Genomic DNA, 20,700 nt, shown 5'->3' on the forward strand with positions numbered 1-20,700 from the left:
ACACACAAAATCTCATGCAACCAAGATTCCAGAATCTGCCCTCAGTGATTCTCCTCTTTCCTTTATAGTTAAACAAAACTACATTGACTGTTCTCCTAACCCAAGCTCAACACTTGTGTCCTTTCCCTCGCACATTAGAAACTAAATCACCAACTGTTCCCTTTCCAACTAAAGGATTACACACTTTCTTTCCATTTTTAAGGCACCCCCAACTTTCCCTTTTCACTGCTGGCCAAGAGGTAACTGCTGTGCACAGCTAATCCCAACTTTTCACTCCCATTTCCCAACTTCTTTTTTAATGACACCTCCCAGACCCCTGCCCCATCAACCCTCTCCCCTAACTACAGCTAGATTCCCTAAGTACCCTCCCCTCCCTCCCCACCCCAACCCTTACATATAGGTGCTGTTAATTTACCAAAAGGAAATGCAGCAGATGGTTCAAGCATGAGATGAATAGTTGTGGCAACAACGTAAAACACAAAATACTGCAAACTGTGCTTTAATAACTTGCCAAAAAAAATTTTAAAAAAATAAGAGGTAGCTTTCAGAATATGTTTTGACTCTTACCTAACTTGGTAGAGACGTTTTTCATTAATCTTCTTTATAAAAAAAAGCACAAAAAATAAGAAAAGAATAATTTGGTAATGACCGCGCACACTCAAAAACAAAACTGCTTTCTCTGCTGTGGCACTTTGCAGTCTCTTAAGTACTTAAACTTGTTGCTACTGCCCGTCACATTTTGCGACTTATTTAATGACCCAGGCCTGTACATGAAAGGAGGACATCCAAACAGGGAAAAAAAAACACATCATTAGCTGAACGAGGTCATACAACACGAGGTAATTCCAAGCACGCTGTGCGTAACACAGAAAATGGTTCAAAAAAAAAAGTAAAAATCAAACTTTCTTCCCCACATTCACAGCAGTGTTTTCTTTCCCCTCTCTTGCTTTCACGGTTAGACGTAGCACAGATAGAGATAAGTTTTCTCTATTCTCCAGTCTGGTGGAATATCCTCAGGCTTATGGCCTTTCATGTGCTTCTGCATAGCAGAAAGGCTGGGGCAGTAATCTAGGCATATTGTGCACTGGTAAGGGGATGCCCCATTATGGGTGCGTAGGTGCTTGATCATAGCAGAGTAGTCCCGAGACCGTTGATGGCACAGTTTACATTCAAAAGGCTTTTCACCTGCAAGAGGCAAAATAAAAACATATTAATCCTTTGAAGATCAAAGCACCCATTGAGGAACACAAGAGACAATGTAGAATCATAAATCCTTACAGTGCAGATAGAGGCAATTCAGCCCATTGAATCTGCACTGGGCCTCTGAAGAGCATCCAATCCAGACCCAACACCCCACCACCCCACATTTACCATGGTTAACCCACCTAGCCTGCACATCCCTGGACACTAGGGGGCAATTTAGCACAGCCAATCCACCTAATCTGCTTATCTCCAGACTGCGGGAGGAAACTGGAACACTCAGAGGAAACCCACGCAGATGCAGGGAGAATATGCAAACTCCACACAGACAGCCACCCAAGGCTGGAATTGAACCCAGGTTCCTGACGCTGTGAGGCAGCAGTGCTAACCACTGAGCTAATGTGCTGCCCTTATCATCCCCTCCAAATCTCCATCCTCAATTCCTTCGGCCCCTCAAACGCCAATTGTTGTTTTTCTCCACACTCTTATCTCCAGCAATTTTATCTTTCTCTCATCCCAATTCCTCTCCTCTGCTTAGTTCAATTTTTAAGCCCTCCTGTCTCCTCCCCCCCCCCCGCTATAGCCTGAACAAAGATTATCTGGAAAAAGATGGCCATTCATCACACAGTCTATTCAGCTGCAGGGGCATCACAATCATAGCCAGTCCTGCTCAGTGAACACAGTGGAAGAGCCCACAAGTAAGGAGTACTTAGGGGTGGCACGGTGGCTCAGTGGTTAACACTGCTGCCTCACAACACCAGGGACATGGGTTCGATTCTGGCCTCGAGGGGTAACTGTATGGAGTTTGCACATTCTCCCCGTGTCTGCATGTGTTTCCCCCCCTCCCCCCACCCCGAGTACTCCGGTTTCCTCCCACAATTCAAAGATGTGCAGGTTAGGTGAATTGGCCATGCTAAATTGCCCATAGTGTTGGGGGATGTGTAGGTTAGGTGCATTAGTCATGGGTAAATATAGGATAATAGGGTAGCGGAATGGGTTTGGGTGGGTTATCCATTGGAGGGTTGGTGTGGACTTGTTGGTCCAAATGGCCTGCTTCCACACTGTAGGGATTCTATGTGCACAGGAGAGCGAGGAGATGAAAATCCAAATAGGGATAGAAGAGAGGATGTTGAAAAGATTTCAATCTTATGATGTAAAGAGTAAAGCAACACAAAATATATTGGAAAGTGCAGACATGAACTTCCAAATCAATTATTGCTCATTTGAAGCTGCTTTATTTAATTAAAGCAGCAATTTTGCTAGATATGTTCACTGTACAAAGCCAAAATCATTGCCAAATAATGTCAAAGACTTTTCCAGTGTCAAAATCTTCTCAAATATTCATTTGCCCAGCAGCGTTTACTGAACTAATCCACAAAATACACTTGCAGCAACTTGTTCTTCGACTAACACCTCTAGACCTAACAAACTAGAAGGGAAAGGGCAACAAGTTCATGGGAACACCACCACCCACAAGCTCCTCTTCAAGTTTCTCACCATCCGGACTCAGAAATATATTGATTATTCATTCACGGGACTAAAATCCTAACACTGCCCTTTTAACAGCACGGAATGTACCAAACACCAAATGGACTGCAATGATCCAGCAGGTGGTTCTTCAACCTTCCTCAAGAGTAAGTGGGGCAGGGAAATAAATACTGGTCTGGGAACAAATAGCATGCCTCCACATACCCTGAATGAGAAGAAAATACAGACACAAGTTTATCAGATCTTTAATGATATTTGAAGACTGCTTTTAATTCAAGTATTTTCCACCTGTTTAAGAAACTAGCTACAAGCCATTCCCATTATAAATACATGACTAGTTGTGTGTAGCTCCAGAAATAGCCAAGAAGCTCAACACCATCCAAATAAACCAACTTCATTGGCAAACACTGTCAACAGAGACAACAACAGAAATTGCTGGAAAAGCTCAGCAGCTCTGGCAGTACCTGTGGAGAGAAATCAGTTTTAATGTTTCAGGTCATCCTTCCTCAGAACTTAGTGTCAACATGCACTTGCTCCATCACCGATGTATAGTGGCAAGTCACTAAAGCTCCTTCAAGGGCCTTTAGTACAGTGATATGTACTTCTTGTCAGATGTGGGAGTTTAAAGGGAGTTTAAGGGTTACTGCGGATTATATCTGCCATAAATGCTGTTGGATGTGAATCTTATCAGAGCTAGTGGATCGGTTGGAGAGACAGACAGAAGCGATGAGGAATTTTCAGCAGCAACATTATGTGATGGATGGCAGTTATAGGAAGGGGGGAAAGTCTCAGATACAGTCACATAGATGGGTTAACTCCAGGAAGGGTAAGAGAGGTAGGCACCTAGGGCAGGAGTTTTTTGTGAATTTACCCATTTCAAACAGGTATGCTGGTTTGGAAAATGTAGATGGTGATGGATTCTCAGGGGAACATCGCACAAACAGCCAAGTTTTTGGTATTGAGACTGGCTCTAATGCAACGAGGAGTACATCGGCTTCCGAGAGATCAATTGTGTAAGGGGATTCTGTAGTCAGATGTACACACAGATGTTTCTGTGGCCAGCAGAGAAAAAGCAGAATGGTGTGTTGTTTCCTTGGTGCCAGGATCAAAGATGTCTCAGAGAGGGTGCAGAATGTTCTCACGGGAGAGAGGTCATTGTCCACAATGGAACCAACGACATAAGAAGGGAATAGTTTGGGATTCTGAAGGGAGATTAGAGAGTTAGGCAGAAATTTAAAAAGAAGGTCCTCAAGGGTAGTAATATCTGGATTACTCCCAGTGCTACGAGCTAGTGAGGGCAGGAATAGGAGGATAGAGCAGATGGATGCATGACTGAGGAGCTGGTGTACGGGAGAAGGATTCAAACTTTTGGATCACTGAAATCTCTTTTGGGGTAGAAGTGACCTGTACAAGAAGGACGGATTGCACCTAAATTGGAAGGGGACTAATATACTGGCAGGGAAATTTGCTAGAACTGCTTGGGAGGATTTAAACTAGTAAGGTGGGGGGGTGGGGGGAGGGGCCCAGGGAGATAGTGAGGAAAGAGATCGATCTGAGATGGGTACAGCTGAGAACAGAAGTGAGTCAAACAGTCAGGGTAAACAGGGACAAGGTAGGACTAATAAACTGCATTTATTTCAATGCAAGAGACCTAACGGGGAAGGCAGATGAACTCAGGGCATGGTTAGGAATATGGGACTGGGATATCACAGCAATTACAGAAACATGGCTCAGGGATGGACAGGACAGGCAGCTTAATGTTCCAGGATACAAATGCTACAGGAAGGATAGAAAGGGAGGCAAGAGAGGAGGGGGGTGGTGGCATTTTTGATAAGGGATAGCATTACAGCTGTGCTGAGGGAGGATATTCCCGGAAATACATCCAGGGAAATTATTTGGGTGGAATTGAGAAATAGGAAAGGGATGATCATCTTATTAGGATTGTACTATAGACCCCTAATAGTCAGAGGGAAATTGAGAAACAAACTTGTAAGGAGATCTCAGCTATCTGTAAGAATAATAGGGTAGTTATGGTAGGGGATTTTAACTTTCCAAACATCGACTGGGACTGCCATAGTGTTACAGATTTAGATAGAGGGGAATTTGTTAAGTGTGTACAAGACAATTTTCTGATTCAGTATGTGGATGTACCTACTAGAGAAGGTGCAAAACTTGACCTACTCTTGGGAAATAAGGCAGGGAAGGTGACTGAGGTGTCAGTAGGGGAGCACTTTTGGGCCAGCGACCATAATTCTATTCATTTTAAAATAGTGATGGAAAAGGATAGACCAGATCTAAAAGTTGAAGTTCTAAATTGGAGAAAGGCCAATTTTGATGGTATTAGGCAAGAACTTTCGAAAGCTGATTGAGGGCAGATGTTCACAGGTAAAGGGACGGCTGGAAGCCTTCAGAAATGAGATAACAAGAATCCAGAAAAAGTATATTCCTGTTAGGGTGAAAGGAAAGGCTGGTAGGTATAGGGAATGCTGGATGACTAAAGAAATTGAGGGTTTGATTAAGAAAAAGAAGGAAGCATATGTCAGGTATAGACAGGATAGATCGAGTGAATCCTGAGAAAGTAGGAGTATACTTAAGAGGGAAATCAGGAGGGCAAAACGGGGACATGAGATAGCTTTGGCAAACAGAATTAAGGAGAATCCAAAGGGTTTTTACAAATACATCAAGGACAAAAGGGTAACCAGGGAGAGAATAGGGCCCCTCAAAGATCAGCAAGACACCCTTTGTGTGGAGCAGCAGAAAATGGGGAAGATACTGATGCAAAACACTCATTTAGTATTTACTGTGAAAAAGGATTTGGAAGATACAGACTGTAGGGAACTAGATGGTGACATCTTGCAAAATGTCCAGATTACAGAGGAGGAAGTGCTGGATGTCTTGAAACGCATAAAGGTGGATAAATCCCCAGGTCCTGATCAGGTGTACCCGAGAACTCTGTGAGAAGCTAGAGAAGTGATTGCTGGGCCTCTTGCTGAGATATTTGTAACATCGATAGTCACAGGTGAGGTGCCGGAAGACTGGAGGTTGGCAAATGTGGTGCCACTGTTTAAGAAGGGTGGTAAGGACAAGCCAGGGAGCTATAGACCAGTGAGCCTGATGTCGGTGGTGGGCAAGTTATTGGAGGGAATCCTGAGGGACAGGATGTACATGTATTTGGAAAGGCAAGGACTGATTAGGTATAGTCAACATGGCTTTGTGTGTGGGAAATCATGTCTCATAAACTTGATCGAGTTTTTTGAAGAAGTAGCAAAGAGGATTGATGAAGGCTGAACGGTAGATGTGATCTATATGGACTTCAGTAAGGCATTCGACAAGGTTCCCCATGGGAGACTGATTAGAAAGGTTAGATCTCATGGAACACAGGGAGAACTAGCCATTTGGATACAGAACTGACTCAAAGGTAGAAGACAGAGGATGGTGGTGGAGGGTTGTTTTTCAGACTGGAGGCCTGTGACCAGTGGAGTGCCACAAGGATCGGTGCTGGGCCCTCTACTTTTTGTCATTTACATAAATGATTTGGATGCAAGTATAAGAGGTACAGTTAGTAAGTTTACAGATGACACCAAAATTGGAGGTGTAGTGGACAGCGAAGAGGGTTACCTCAGATTACAACAGGATCTGGACCAGATGGGCTAATGGGCTGAGAGGTGGCAGATGGGGTTTAATTCAGATAAATGAGAGGTGCTGCATTTTGGGAAAGCAAGCCTTCACAGGACTTATACACTTAATGGTAAGGTCCTAGGATGTGTTACTGAACAAAGAGACCTTGGAGTGCAGGTTCATAGCTCCTTGAAAGTGGAGTCACAGGTAGATAGGATATAGTGGAGAAGGCATCAGGTATGCTTTCCTTTACTGGTCAGAGTATTGAGTACAGGAGTTGGGGGGTCATGTTGCAGCTGTACAGGACATTGGTTCAGCCACTGTTGGAAAATTGCATGCAATTCTGGTCTCCTTCCTATCGGAAAGATGTGGTGAAACTTGAAAGGTTTCAGAAAAGATTTACAAGGATGTTGCCAGGGTTGGAGGATTTGAGCTATAGGGAGAGGCTGAACAGGCTGGGGCTGTTTTCCCTGGAGCATCGGAGGCTGAGGGGTGACCTTATCGAGGTTTACAAAATTATGAGGGGCATGGATAGGGTAAATAGGCAAAATCTTTTTCCTGGGGTCAGGGAGTCCAGAACTAGAGGGTTCAGGATGAGAGGGGAAAGATATAAAAGAGACCTAAGGGACAACGTTTTCACACAGAGGGTGGTACATGTATGAAATGAGCTGCCAGAGGAAGTGGTGGAGGCTGGTACAATTGCAACATTTAAGAGGCATCTGGATGGGTATATGAATAGGAAGGGTTTGGAGGGATATGGGCCGGGTGCTGGCAGGTGAGACTAAATGGAGTTGGGATATCTGGTCGGCATGGACAGGTTGGACCGAAGGGTCTGTTTCCATGCTGTACATCTCTATGACTCTATATAACAGCACCTTCCAAACATGTGACCTCCACAATGACAGGGGCAGCATATATTTGGAGACACCATCACCTGTAAGTTCCTTCCAAGGACTGCGTCATCAGGACTTGGCAACACATCAGGCATCCTTCATTGTGGCTGGGATGAAATCCCAGAACTCCATGACTAACAGTTCTGTGGGCGTACCCATCCATTACAGACTGCATTAGTTCAAGGAGGCAGCTCATCAGCACCTTCTCTCGGGCAACTGTGTCTAGTCTGGGCAACTAATGCTATTCCAAGCAGCAACTATACCCCATGAATGAACAACAAAAAAAACATAAAAGTTATAACATGCATAAAGATCATTCACCCCAACCAGACAGGGTTGGTGGTTTCCCTCTTTGTGAGCACAAAGTCCTGATCACAATTACCAACATGGATCTCATGGCCCTTCAATTCCTCTCAGTGTCACGAACCATCTGATTAACGTGCCTTGCTATGTTTGATGTGGTGGTGCTGGTGTTGGACTGGGGTGGACAAAGTTAAAATATCACACAACACCAGGTTACAGTCAAACAGGTTTATTTGGCAGTAGCTGATGAAGGAGTAGTGCTCCAAAAGCTTGCACTTCGAAATAAACTCCTTGGACGATAACCTGGTGCTGTGTAATTTTTAACTTGGTATGCTTGACACCGACACAGCGTATTAGCCACTGAACTGAGCTTTAGCTACTATTTCCCTATTAGGGATTTAACATCACCTTTCAAAGTGATTGTGAGACCATGCGAGATGCAGACTGCAAATCAATGGCATTGAGAGATATCTGTGAGCTAACAGTTTAGTTCAGGGTTGGGTGCTACTATTCAGCTTCATGTTTTTTACACCTGCCCATCACAACAGATTTATAATCAAATCAATTTGTGCAGTACTTGAATTATAAGCAGCTGTTAAAATTGGGGAATTACATAAAATTGCAATAGATTTTGTTTGCAAATTAATTCAACTCGTTGTATACTTGCTTCTGAAATTTTCACTGACCTCATTTCCCAAATCAGCAATCCTGTCACCCAAGTGATTTAGACACAATTAATTCAACCACAGAGTCAAGGGAGCTGAGGCTGTACTTTGACTAAGGAGGCATATAGCCCTCCCTCCCAGGGCCCCCTTTCCCCAGAAGATGCCTTCATGGCCCAGCTCTGCTGGCCAAGTTGCTGTATGTGGTTGATGTTAAAAAAAAAATCACAACAGCAGGTTATAGTCCAACAGGTTTATGTGGAAGCACTAGCTTTCGGAGTACTGCTCCTTGATCAGGTAGCTGGTTGATGCAAGTTGCCTTAACTACCAGAGTTAACATCTCCTTGTGATGACAGTGTAACCAGCCTGACTGAAGCAACTTTTAGATGGACAACTCTTCTTGTTGCACAGAATGAGGACTTTACAGTACAGAAATAGGCCATTCAGCCCAACAGGATATTGCTCCACATGAACCTTCTTCACCAATGGAGCCTTCTAATCCTTTGTCTTCAGCTAGATTATACCTCAAATAGATCTGTCTATCGCCTTCACCACACCCTATGGAGGTGTTTTTTCTCTCTCTGCTTTATCCAGCTTCTCCATTAAGTTGTTTATTGTAAGAGCTGCTGGCAAACTGAAGGTGAGTCCCTGGACCCAAAACATTAACTCTTGCTTTCTCTCCACAAATGCTGCCAGACATGCTGAGATTTTCCAGCAATTCCTGCTTTTGTTTCCATCAAATCTCTTGTCTGGGATTAAAGTGGAGCCCCTTCTCATTAACGTGCTTGCTGAGTTGGTCAGACACGTGAACTACACCAGGCTGATCAAGGCAATAGCTTGCCACTCCCAAACATGGATGGGGGGAATTGTAACTGGACTCAGGGTGCCCAACAGCTCTAGATTTCCCTGGGGCAGTCCTGCGTCAGCTCCTTTCAGCTAGTGGGCATCTCAAGTCAATGGAGAAGCTGGATAAAGTGGAGAGAGAGAAAAACACCTCCATAGGGTGTGGTGAAGGCGATGGACAGATCTATTTGAGGTATAATTTAGATGAAGACAAAGGATTAGAAGGCTCCATTGGTGAAGGAGGTTCATGTGGAGCAATATCCTGTTGGGCTGAATGACCTATTTCTGTGCTGTAAAGTCCTCATGGCCCTGGCAACAACAGCCACAAACACTTCCTCACTCAATCTGGCAATAACCACCCACCTCACCGACTCCCTCCTCCTCCTCCACCTGCCTCCAGCCCTTGCCGTGGTAGCATCCCACCCTCTGCTCAAACCCAGTCAAACCAAAATGCCCCTCAATTTACAATCGAATGATTAGCCACCCCAACCAGACGGGAGAAAAAAAGCACAGGACTGAGGAGAATAGAAAGGGAGGGCAGACATAGAGAAACCAGATGTCAGAAAATGGGCCTTGGGCGAGTGTGGAAGTAATCGACAATCTCTCTCATGGATGAATGGCCTCATGAATGACATCGTGTTACCAAAGATAGTATACAGTCAAGGTCAGGCATCCACAAACAGAACAGAAGGGGAAGTTATGGTCTCAGAGCGGTGGGTGTGGCTAAGTGCAAATGATTCAGAATAAATCCCCAGAGTATCGTTCAGTTATTGCCACACACTCGACGATAAATCACCAACAAAAACAAAGCCATAAGCTTTGGCTCATTTCAGCAATGAATTAGGGTAAGTTATGGAAGCAGTCAAGGATGACGGCAGTAGAATTTTACACTGCAGAATCCTTCCAGCAAGGACTGACTTATGGTCAGGTGGCTTTATACTCAAGAGAGGAATTCTCCACACTTGTGTGACAGCTCAATCCACAACGCATCAAAAGTCAAATATTGTGTTACATCTCTAGATTTGTCATCTTCAAAAGGATACATTGAATGATATTGATCAAAATACAATAGATACACAAATTGAAAGTGAAACAGTCCATTCAGCCCCTTGAGCCGATCCCTCAATATCCGAGCCCTATCAGAAATCTCTAGGCCTGTATCTCAAATATTTTAATTGTCCTCCCAGATTCCACAAACTTTTTGAGAGAGTGAATTCCAGATTTCAACTATCCTTTGCATGACATAGTTCCCTGGAATTCCTGAATGCTTCCATCCTATGACAATGTTCCAAGTCTTTAATTCATCAAACAAACAATTTTCTCTTCCTTTCATATCAAACTATTCAATATTTTAAACACATCAATCCAGCAACCCACAATCTTCTACTTTTGACAGAATACATCCAACATTTAAATGTTAACTCCTTTATGGCTAATCTCAGTTATGATCCCAGCTGATGTTAGTATAGGATATGACAGATTGCAGACTTAAATCTGGCTTGTTAGATCACATTTTTTATCTATCAAAGTGGTCTTTCACTAAAACACAAAAGTGTGCAATGCTACAACTTTGGCCTTAACAACAAAGCAGAAGTTTATAAAACACAAAAGAAAATAGGATAAATAGATTACATATTAGCACAATCTGAAACATTCCAAAACAAATACCAGAAATACTCTCATTTATCTCATTACATTATAGTACTCAAACACCAGAGATTTTGCTTCTCTACCATAACTGTAGATTCAACTTAATGGCTTCTTTCAAATTCCAATCTTGAGACTTTGCTGGCCTCTTGCTTGATTACGTCACAACTGAAATTAGACTTTCACAGCTTCAAGCAACCCCTTCAGGGTTCTAACCAAGCACTTCTGGTTTGAAATTTCCATACTACAATCCTTACACTGAAGTAACTTATTACATAACCATTCCTTTCTTTAAGACAAATCACTTCATACATCTAATTTCAATCGGGAAATCTGAAAACTGAGTAACAAAAGATTTCCATGCTATGAGCCTTTCTGCTAAGCAAGAAGAAAATCCTTATCCTTCTCAACAGAAAGTATGTTAATGCTCTTTAATATTTACTCTGTCTGCTCATAGGGTGCTGGCAGGTGGGACTAGATTGGGTTGGATTATCTGGTCGGCATGGACAGGTTGGACTGAAGGGTCTGTTTCCATGCTGTACATTTCTATGACTCTAAAACTCATTTGTCACCCACACTGATAAATTCTCTCATAGACACAAACTAAAACTTAAGTGGAACTAGTTCAAAATCCAAACTCTTCAATAACGACATTTATATAACACACAAGCTAATCACATCCAGCTTATCATCTTCTTAAATCACTCTTTTACAAAAATCGAGGAAGTGTGGGACTCTCATTCCTGTTAATTCAGTATTACCTCACCAAACTGAAAATCAAACCCACAGTAATCAAAGGTTCAGAGACGTCACTAAATTCTGAAATTCATCTTTTGACTGCTTGCAAACAGCACAAATAAATTTAAAGTTTGGAACATCCTAAGCCCAAGGAAGTTGAAACTAAAGCAATATGTTTATAGATTGGTACACTCCTCACCTAAAGATACCACAGCACCATTCGGTGTTAAGAAGAAATTGATAAACAAGGAGTGAATGCAAGGGGTGCATTTGTTCTTGAAGGTAAGCCAGGAAACTTCGATTGGGGTCCAAAATGGCATAGTATTTAAGACCAAACCAGGAACAGCACAGCACAGGAACAGGTCCTTTGCCCCACCAAGACTGTGTGGTCACATGATGCCTTTCTGAACCAAAACCCTTTTCCCTTCCACATGCCCTTATCCCCTGCCTACTCATGTGTGTCAAGATGCCTCTTAAATGTTGTTATTGTATCCACCTCTGGCAGTACATTCCAAGTACTTACCACCTTCTCTGTAAAAAAAACACCTGCCTTTCACATTTCCTTTAAACTTATCCCTTTTTACGTTAAACCTATGCCCTTTAGTAATGCTCAGAAACTGCTGGAACAGTCAGCAGGTCTGGCATCATGTGTGGAGAGAAATCAGAGTTAATGTTTTAGGTCCAGTGACCCATTTACAGCCCTCCAGCAGTAGATTTCCCAAAATGCATCACTTTGTATTTGTCCAGATTAAACTCCATCTGCCATTTCTCCACCCAAGTTCCCAGCCTATACAGATTCTGCTGTATCTTCTGAAAGTCCTCCTCACTATCCGCAGCTGGCTCTATCTTTGTGTTGTCTGCAAATTTACTAATCAGGCCACCTACATTTCCTCCAATTATTTATAATATATTTTATATATAATATATATTATTTATATATATTATGACCAGAGCCCTCTGGACTGATCCCTGCAGAACATCACTGGTCATGGGTCTCCAGTCAAAAGAACACACTTGCTACCTGATGAAGGAGCAGCACTCTGAAAGCTTGTAATTCCAAATAGACCTATTGGACTATAACCTGGACATACAGCAATAGAGACATACAGCGCTGAAACAGACCCTTCAGTCCACCTTATCCATGCCGACCAGATATCCCAACCCAACCTAGTCCTACCTGCGATCACCTAGCCCATATCCCTCCAAACCCTTCCTATTCATATACCCATCCAGATGCCTTTTAAATGCTGTAATTGTATCAGCCTCCACCACTTCCTCTGGCAGCTCATTCCATACAAGCACCACCCTCTCTCTGAAAACATTGCCACTTGGGTCTCTTTTATATCTTTCCCCTCTCTCCCTAAACCTATGTTGTGTGATTTTTAACTTTGTCCACCCCAGTCCAACACTGGCACCTCTACATCATTTCCATGACTAAGCCAGCTCTGTATCCATCTTCCAACTCACTGCAGACTCCATGGGACTTCACCTTTTGGATCAATCTGCCATAAGGAACCTTGTCGAAAGTCCTGCCATATCGACAACATCTGCCGCCCTGCCCTTATCAATCAGCTTTGTCACTACCTCAAAAAAACTCAATCAAGTTGTGTGACACAACCTCACACACACAAAAACATCCTACTAAGTCCATATTTTTCCAAATGTGAGTACACACTATCACTCAAAATCTTCTTCAATAATTTCCCTTCTACCAACATAACCTCACTGGCCTGTCATTTCCCAGATAATCCCTGTTGCCCTTCTTAACCAAAGGAACAATGTTGGGTATTCGCCCCGTCCTCTGGGACCTCACCTGTCATTAAGGAGGAGACAAAGAAATTGTACAAGACACCAGCAATATCCTCAGCATTCTAGGATAGACTTGTTGACCTTAATGCTTTGCAAAACACTCAACACCTTTTTTATATTGAGATGCCCTTGAATAATAACAAACCCTCCCGAGGCTCACCATCCCTGTCCTTCACCGTTATGAATACTGATGCAAAGTATTCGTTAAGGACTTCACCCACTTCCTCCGGCTCTACGCATAAATTGCCTCCTTTGTCCTTGAGGGGAGCTTCCCTTTCCCTAGATACCCTCTTGCTCCTAATGTATGGGTAAAACATCTTGGAATTTTCCTTAATCCTGTTTTCCAAAGACATTTGAAGTCCCCTTTTAGCCCTAATTCCCTGGTTTGTGTTCTTTCCTGCCATTTTTGTAAGGAGCAAACTAAATTCACCAGAGGAAAGTAAAAGTATCAAAATTTTTGTAACAACATAGGAGGAGGAGTAAAGGAGAGAGGGGCAGAATGAGTGCAAGGGTGCACACGTGTGTGAGGGTTAAGTGTAACAGAGCATGAGTTATTTGAATGGGAGATATTTCACATCAGATGGGTTGCTGGGTTGGAGGAACTGCTGTGAAAATAAAGCACATCAGGAATAGCAGAATGGGAAAATTTTGATGAATACAAACAGGGGAAAAACAAAAGTCAATTTAATTTAGCAACATTTGAGGTGGAGGGGAATCTAATTAAGATCTCACTGGGTCATGCATTAATGGATTATAAAGCTCACGGACAGGGGTAGGAGACTTGATTTTAGCCTTTGGCATTTTCACAACTTCAGATTTTTCAATCCTCATGACAAAGTGCTCCATCGCTCAGATTGCCTCAGCCACAGCAGAGTATGGAAAGCAGCTCAGCAGACTGGCCTGCAGCAGTTCACAGATTAACACACTGCAAACATCAACATTAGGATTTGCCGCTCACCCTCCAAGCATCACACAGTTAAATGGTGCCGATACTAAATTACCACAAAAGGTTCTGCCTCAATCAGCATTTCTTTGACCTAACTCAAATTAGCTTTTCATTTAACTAAAAAAAAGAGTAGACAGACTCACCAATTTATAATTCTGAGCTACAGCGCATTTAATCTTTCACGCTACAAGGGAGTGAAATGTTAAAGCGCATTGTTACCAAGCCCCAGTACAATCTTTGGAAGAAGCCATTAATGTGTGAAAGGCCAAGAATGTTCACTGTAGTGAAGGTGTTTAGAAATGTTAACAGCAACATCGCTTTGAAGACATCTCTACAGTGGATGACAGTAGGACATTGAATGTCAGAATCTTAAATAACAGGAAGGGATCTATTGGAACCCTGCGTACACGGTGTGAGTGGCATGGAGTTGATTAGAATTTCATGAATGGGAAGGGGTTTTTGAATCCTGAGAGAATCGGCAAGTGTTTAATAATACACTGAAATCCAGCATAGAACAATTGAATGGTAATGGGTTCATTGGAATTCTAGATCCTGCAAGTGAATGAGGAGAGATTTAGACCACTGAGGCTTTATCAGTAAATCCTCGTCCAAGTGGATAATATTTAAATATGTTTTTGTCTATGATATGGAATGTGCTACATAGTCTAACTGAAGATTTACAATTTGTTTCCCTGAGAACCAGTGTTTGACCTAAAGTTGAGATTTTCAGGAACAGAGCCACAACTTTAACTGAGGACTCGCATACCAGCACTGAACAGAATGAGCTGTGATTGTAAACACACCAACATAGATCCTATAGCTTAAAGGGAGATGGTGATCCAAAAGAATATTCACAGGATCAGACCAGTAAACTAAATGTTTACAGAAATGATTTGTATGCGAACATAAGAGGTACAGTTAGTAAGTTTGCAGATGACACCAAAATTGGAGGTGTAGTGGACAGCGAAGAGGGTTACCTCAGATTACAACAGGATCTTGACCAGATGGGCCAATGGGCTGAGAAGTGGCAGATGGCGTTTAATTCAGAAAAATGCGAGGTGTTGCATTTTGGGAAAGCAAATCTTAGCAGGACTTATACACTTAATGGTAAGGTCCTAGGGAGCGTTGCTAAACAAAGAGACCTTGAAGTGCAGGTTCATAGCTCCTTGAAAGTGGAGTCGCAGATAGATAGGATAGTGAAGGCGGCGTTTGGTATGCTTTCCTTTATTGGTCAGAATATTGAGTACAGGAGTTGGGAGGTCATGTTGCAGCTGTACAGGTCATTGGTTAGGCCACTGTTAGAAATTGCATGCAATTCTGGTCTTCTTCCTATCGGAAAGAGACTGTGAAACTTGAAAGGATTCAGAAAAGATTTACAAGGATGTTACCAGGGATGGAGGATTTGAGCTATAGGGAGAGGCTGAACGGGCTGGGGCTGTTTTCCCTGGAGTGTCGGAGGCTGAGGGGTGACCTTATAGAGGTTTACAAAATTATGAGGGGCATGGATAGGGTAAATAGGCAAAGTCTTTTCCCTGGGGTGGGGGAAGTGCAGAACTAGAGGGCATAGGTTTAGGGTGAGAGTGGAAAGATATAAAAGAGACCTACGGGGCAACATTTTCACACAGAGGGTGGTACGTATATGGAATGAGCTGCCAGAGGAAATGGAGGAGGCTGGTACAATTGCAACATTTAAGAGGCTGGGTGGGTATATGAATAGGAAGGGTTTGGAAGGATATGGGCCGGGTGCTGGCAGGTGGGACTAGATTAGGTTGGGATATCTGGTCGGCATGAACGGGTTGGACCGAAGGGTCTGTTTCCATGCTGTACATCCCTATGACTCTATACCAGCACTGACCAGGATGAGCTGTGATTGTAAACACACCAACATAGATCCTATAGCTTAAAGGGAGATGGTGATCCAAAAGAATATTCACAGGATCAGACCAGTAAGCCAAATGCCCAAACCCCCACCACCCGCACCCAACTCAGTAGCTGATGGAATTTGAATTCAATTAATAACTCTGACTCTTGTAAATCTCCGCCTCATTCACCATAGCCCGTTACGGAAGGAATTCTGCTATCCCTACCTGACCTGGCTTGCAGGTGAGATGACTCCAGACCTACAGTAAAGCAATCCAATCTTAACTGCCCTCTGAAATAACCTAGCAAGCTAGGTTAGAGGGTAAGAAGAGATGAGCAACAAGGGTGGCACAGTGGCTCAATAGTTAGCATTGTTGCCTCACAGCACTGGGGCCCTGGGTTTGATCCCAGCCTCAGGCAACTGGCTGTGTGGTGTTTGCACCTTCTCCCACTGTCTGCGCCAGTTGCTCCAGTTTGCTCCCACAGTCCAAAGATGTGCACTGGCCATGCTAAATTGCCCACGATGTCCAGGAATGTGTGAGCAAGGTGGGTTATCCATGGGTATTGCAGGGATGGGATGGATTGGGATGGGATGCTGTTTGGAGATGACGGACTGTATGGCATACTTCCCCAGTGTCAGGGATTCTGTGATTCTAGTATTAGGCATGGTAAATGTGGGGTGACAGAGATGGGCTAGGTCTGGGTGGGTTGCTCTTCAAAGGGTTAATGCAAACTGGATGGGCTGAATGGCCTCTTTGCACACTGTTGGGATTCTATAAAAAGTGTCAATAAGCAACCAGCGATGATATCCCATGAGAAGGCGGCTTCTAAAAGCCTCGAGTTTACCGTTGAGCAATGGGTGGTCCTGATAGTCAGGCCTTACCTGTGTGAACTCTGTAGTGAGTCTCCAGCTGGTGTTTCAGACTGAACTTCTTCCCACATCCGTTGCATTCGTAGGGTTTCTCCCCAGTGTGAATGCGTTTGTGACTCTTCAGAGTGCACTCATCTCGGAAGCAGCTCCCACAGAACTCGCACTCGTACGGGTGGTCACCTAGGAACGGAGGAGAAGCAAGACTGCTCAGGGCCATTCGAGTAATGGACAATCTTTAATAACCTCACCAAAACCACACCTCGACTGTCACGAGAGAGAACAAAGAACTGCGGAAGCTGGAGGTATGACACAGAAATTGCTGGAGAAATTCAGCAGCACCGACAGCATCAGTCGCGAGAGAGAGAAAAACAGATTTAACGTTGAGTCCAGTGAGCTTTCAGCAGAACTGATTATCACACTTTGCTCACCCCATCACAACAGAAAGATTTACTCGCATTTGAAATGACACACTGCATCTTGTGATGCAGTGGTAGCGTCCCTACCTCTTGTCCAGGAGGTCCTGGTTCAAGTCCTGCCTGCTCCAGAGGTGTGCAATCACGTCTCTGAAGAGGGCGATTAAAAATGGCTAGAAATAATTCAGAGCAGAATACGACTAAATTCCAAATGAAAAGTGACATGATATAAAGATGGAATCAAGTGTGCTTAAAAAAAAATCAGGGAAAAGCATCGACAGGGAATACAAACAGAAATTGCTGGAAAGGCTCAGTGGCTCTGGCAGCATCTGTGGAGAGAAATCAGAGTTAACGCTTTGGGTCCAGAAAAAGGAATGTTATGACACACATCTGCTCTCTCCAGTCGATGTAGAAGACCCCATGGCTCTGTTTAGTAGTAGTAGTAGTCGTAGTAGTCGGAGGAGGAGGAAGAGGACTTCTTTCCTGGTGCCCTGGTGAATAGCCCTTCCCCAACACCGCAAAAACTGATGATCTGGTCACTGGCACACTGTGCCAATCATCACTGGCACATTGTGTGATGATTGGCTGCTTTGTTTCTTACATCATGACCGTGACTACACTTCAAAATGTCCACATTTAAATGTTGAGGAACAAAGTTACAATCATATATTGAAGTCAGTGAAAGAAAAAAGGAGAATAAAGAGAAAGCAGCAAAAATGTTAAGAGCAAGTTTGAATCTGCCAGTGTGCAGTGTCATACTATACATCCAACATCCCATGCATCCCTCAGCCATTTCTCACAACAGATTCCCTTTGAAGGGCGGTGCCTTCTGTTGTTTACATCAAAGCAAGAGACAATTTCTCGGCAAAGTCCTACAGGAAAAGATGATCAAGGAAAAATTAAATTTTTAGGTTTCATGAAATCCCAGATTTATATTGAGTTCTGAAAAAAAACAAATGAAAATTCCAACAACTTTGAGACCAAAGAAATGGGTGTATTTGAAGTCGCAGACAGATTGTTGCGATAGGAGTTCAGCATACAAACTGGTTTCAACCCAGCATGTTCCATCATCACCAACATCTCCTAGTGGTTTCGACCAGGAACCTTTGGCCAGGGGAACTGGCTGAGGATCCTCTGAAGTTAAATTCTGTATCCTATCGGAAGAGTCTTTAAAGCGCAGCGACTTGCATTTTGATGGAGGAGCCAGTAGCTGAACACTTTTCCAGGTCTTTCACTTGCTTTCTGACAGTCCCCTACAAGGTGCTGGACAAGATGATACTTTTTTAAATGATTAATTTTCACTTCCTGTTGTGGATTCAGACTCTTGGGACTCCCAGTTGAGGTGAAGTTCAGCACAGTCTGAGATGGGAGGACAGTTATTCTGAACTTTTATATCTCTTTCTTTCTAATTTATTACGAGACTTTTTATTTCTTTACTTTATCCCTAAAACTTTGTAATTGAGAATTTGCACCCAGGAATTTAAGGTCGCATAGTAAATGGCGACTTGCAAACTCTTCATTGAATTCATGTGAGTGCATGTGACAATAAACTGAATTCTAATTATTTTCACCCCAGAGCCATTGCATCCTGCAGGTTAACTGTTCCATTGAGTGTTCTCCTATAGGTCCCCTCATTTCACATACAAGCACAGACTGATCCTGAGTATACTATAAGATATGAGGTGTGATGTCAGTTAACCCAAGTCCTCATGTTATTTGGCATTCAAAAACAGGTTTCCCCGGTGAAGGCTCCAGATAGAAGCCAGGAGGGGGAAAGTCTCTGGACAACCTCTGTTTTAGCATTCTCAATCATTCCCACCTCACCATCAAACATAGAGGCTAAAGGGACGGGAGCTTAGTAGAGCCGAGTGTTACTTTGAAATGAAAACAGAAATTGCTGCAGAAACTCTGCAGGTCTGGCAGCATCTGGGGAGAGAAAGCAGAGATAACATTGCAGGCCCAGTGACCTTTCTCCACATCCTTGAGCGTTTCCCCTGCAATTTCAGGCGTTGTTTCAGAGTTCCAGCACCCAGAGTTGTTTGTTTTATTCCAGGGTCACTTTGATAGGTTCAGTCAGCCAGACAAATCATGGGAGGAGTTGCAGAAGTGCACACACAACAGATGACTCACTCCATTCAAAACTTGACAAGAGGGGCAAATTTAAAGAGAAAAGCATCTCTCCTTCAAAGCTAACATCTGAAATGATGCCACAGAACCAGAACTATTTACAGTGGCCATTCAAAAATCTAGCCATCAGATGCTTTAATTTGCTAATTATTGGTCTTAGTAATGTCTAATCCTCTAGTTGATGTATCTATTTATCACAGCAGAGAATATTCACCATTGCACAACCCCCAACCTGCGAGTATACTCCAGTGAAATGCAACAAGCGGAGACTTTTTTTGTGTTGCCGCTATATTTGGGCAGATGGCAAGGACGCTGCTGGCTGTGTAACATTCCCTACATTTCAACATAGAAGCTTAGCAGCTCAGGCTTTTAAACCAACAGCAACCCACAGTCTTCACTGCACTGAAGTCAATCAATGGCTTTGCATAAATTGTCCTTAAACCACTGCCGATCCCCCTGTCCCATTCATCCCACCAGTTCTTTCTTCTGAATGTCTCCTTTCTCTCTCCATCCACTTCAAAGCTGGTCAGTGCTAGGAAGGGGTGGAAACAGTGCTCATTGCAAACTGACCCAGATAACCAAACCATTTTCAGGAAGGTCCAAGGCTGCAAGGTTTATTTTCACTAATCGCATTCTCATACCTGTGCCAATTGGCTGAGTTAAATCCTAGCTAATTGTTTTGGTAATCGATGTGAACTTCATTCTGTTCTACCTGTAAAACTTTACAGTGGAGGAAGTGCCCATTCATCACATCACATCTCTGCCAGCTCTTTGAAAGAGAAAGGCATCTGATTAAATGCCACTTCCTGACAGATAGATCACAGTCAAGCCTCATCTGCACATCGACAGAAAATAGGATGATTGACTGGCTCAGGAGAAAACCAACCAGTGAGCACCAACTCCTCGAGAACAACCCAATTCATCCCAGTCCCTTATTCCTCCAATTTATTTCCTCCTGCAAACTGCCTGTTGTGCATAATTCAGCACAAATTATGCATCAAATCCCCTTTAAAGTTTTTTTAAAAAAATCATTCACAGGATGAGGGCATCGCTGGCCAAGCCAGCATTTATTGCCCATCCCAAATTGCCCAGAGGGCAGTTAAGAGTCAACCACATTGCTGTGGATCTGGAGTCATGTTTCAGTCAGACCAGGTAAGGATGGCAGTTTCCTTCCCTGAAGGACATTAGTGAACCAGATGAGTTTTTCTAAGAATCGACAGTGGATTCACGGGCATCATTAGTCTCTTAATTCCAGATTCCACACTCTGCCATGGTGGAATTC

The 20,700-nt window shown here is 43.3% G+C and overlaps 1 protein-coding gene across 4 annotated transcripts in view; it reads right to left on the reverse strand.

Moving 5' to 3' along the window:
- Positions 1-388: 388 nt before the first annotated feature.
- The window catches only part of zbtb16a (zinc finger and BTB domain containing 16a), a 271,241-nt gene continuing 250,929 nt past the window's right edge, over positions 389-20,700 (reverse strand). For all 4 annotated transcript variants that reach the window (XM_072593392.1, XM_072593390.1, XM_072593394.1 and 1 more), the window contains exons 6-7: positions 16,891-17,058; positions 389-1,185 (exon numbers count right to left, since the gene is read on the reverse strand). In XM_072593392.1, coding sequence (XP_072449493.1) covers positions 956-1,185; positions 16,891-17,058 — 398 coding nt within the window. In that variant the 3' untranslated portion in view covers positions 389-955. The remainder of the gene's footprint in view (positions 1,186-16,890; positions 17,059-20,700) is intronic.

The sequence above is a fragment of the Chiloscyllium punctatum genome, chromosome 23, assembly GCF_047496795.1.
Source record: "Chiloscyllium punctatum isolate Juve2018m chromosome 23, sChiPun1.3, whole genome shotgun sequence".
NCBI classification, from domain to species: Eukaryota; Metazoa; Chordata; class Chondrichthyes; order Orectolobiformes; family Hemiscylliidae; genus Chiloscyllium; species Chiloscyllium punctatum.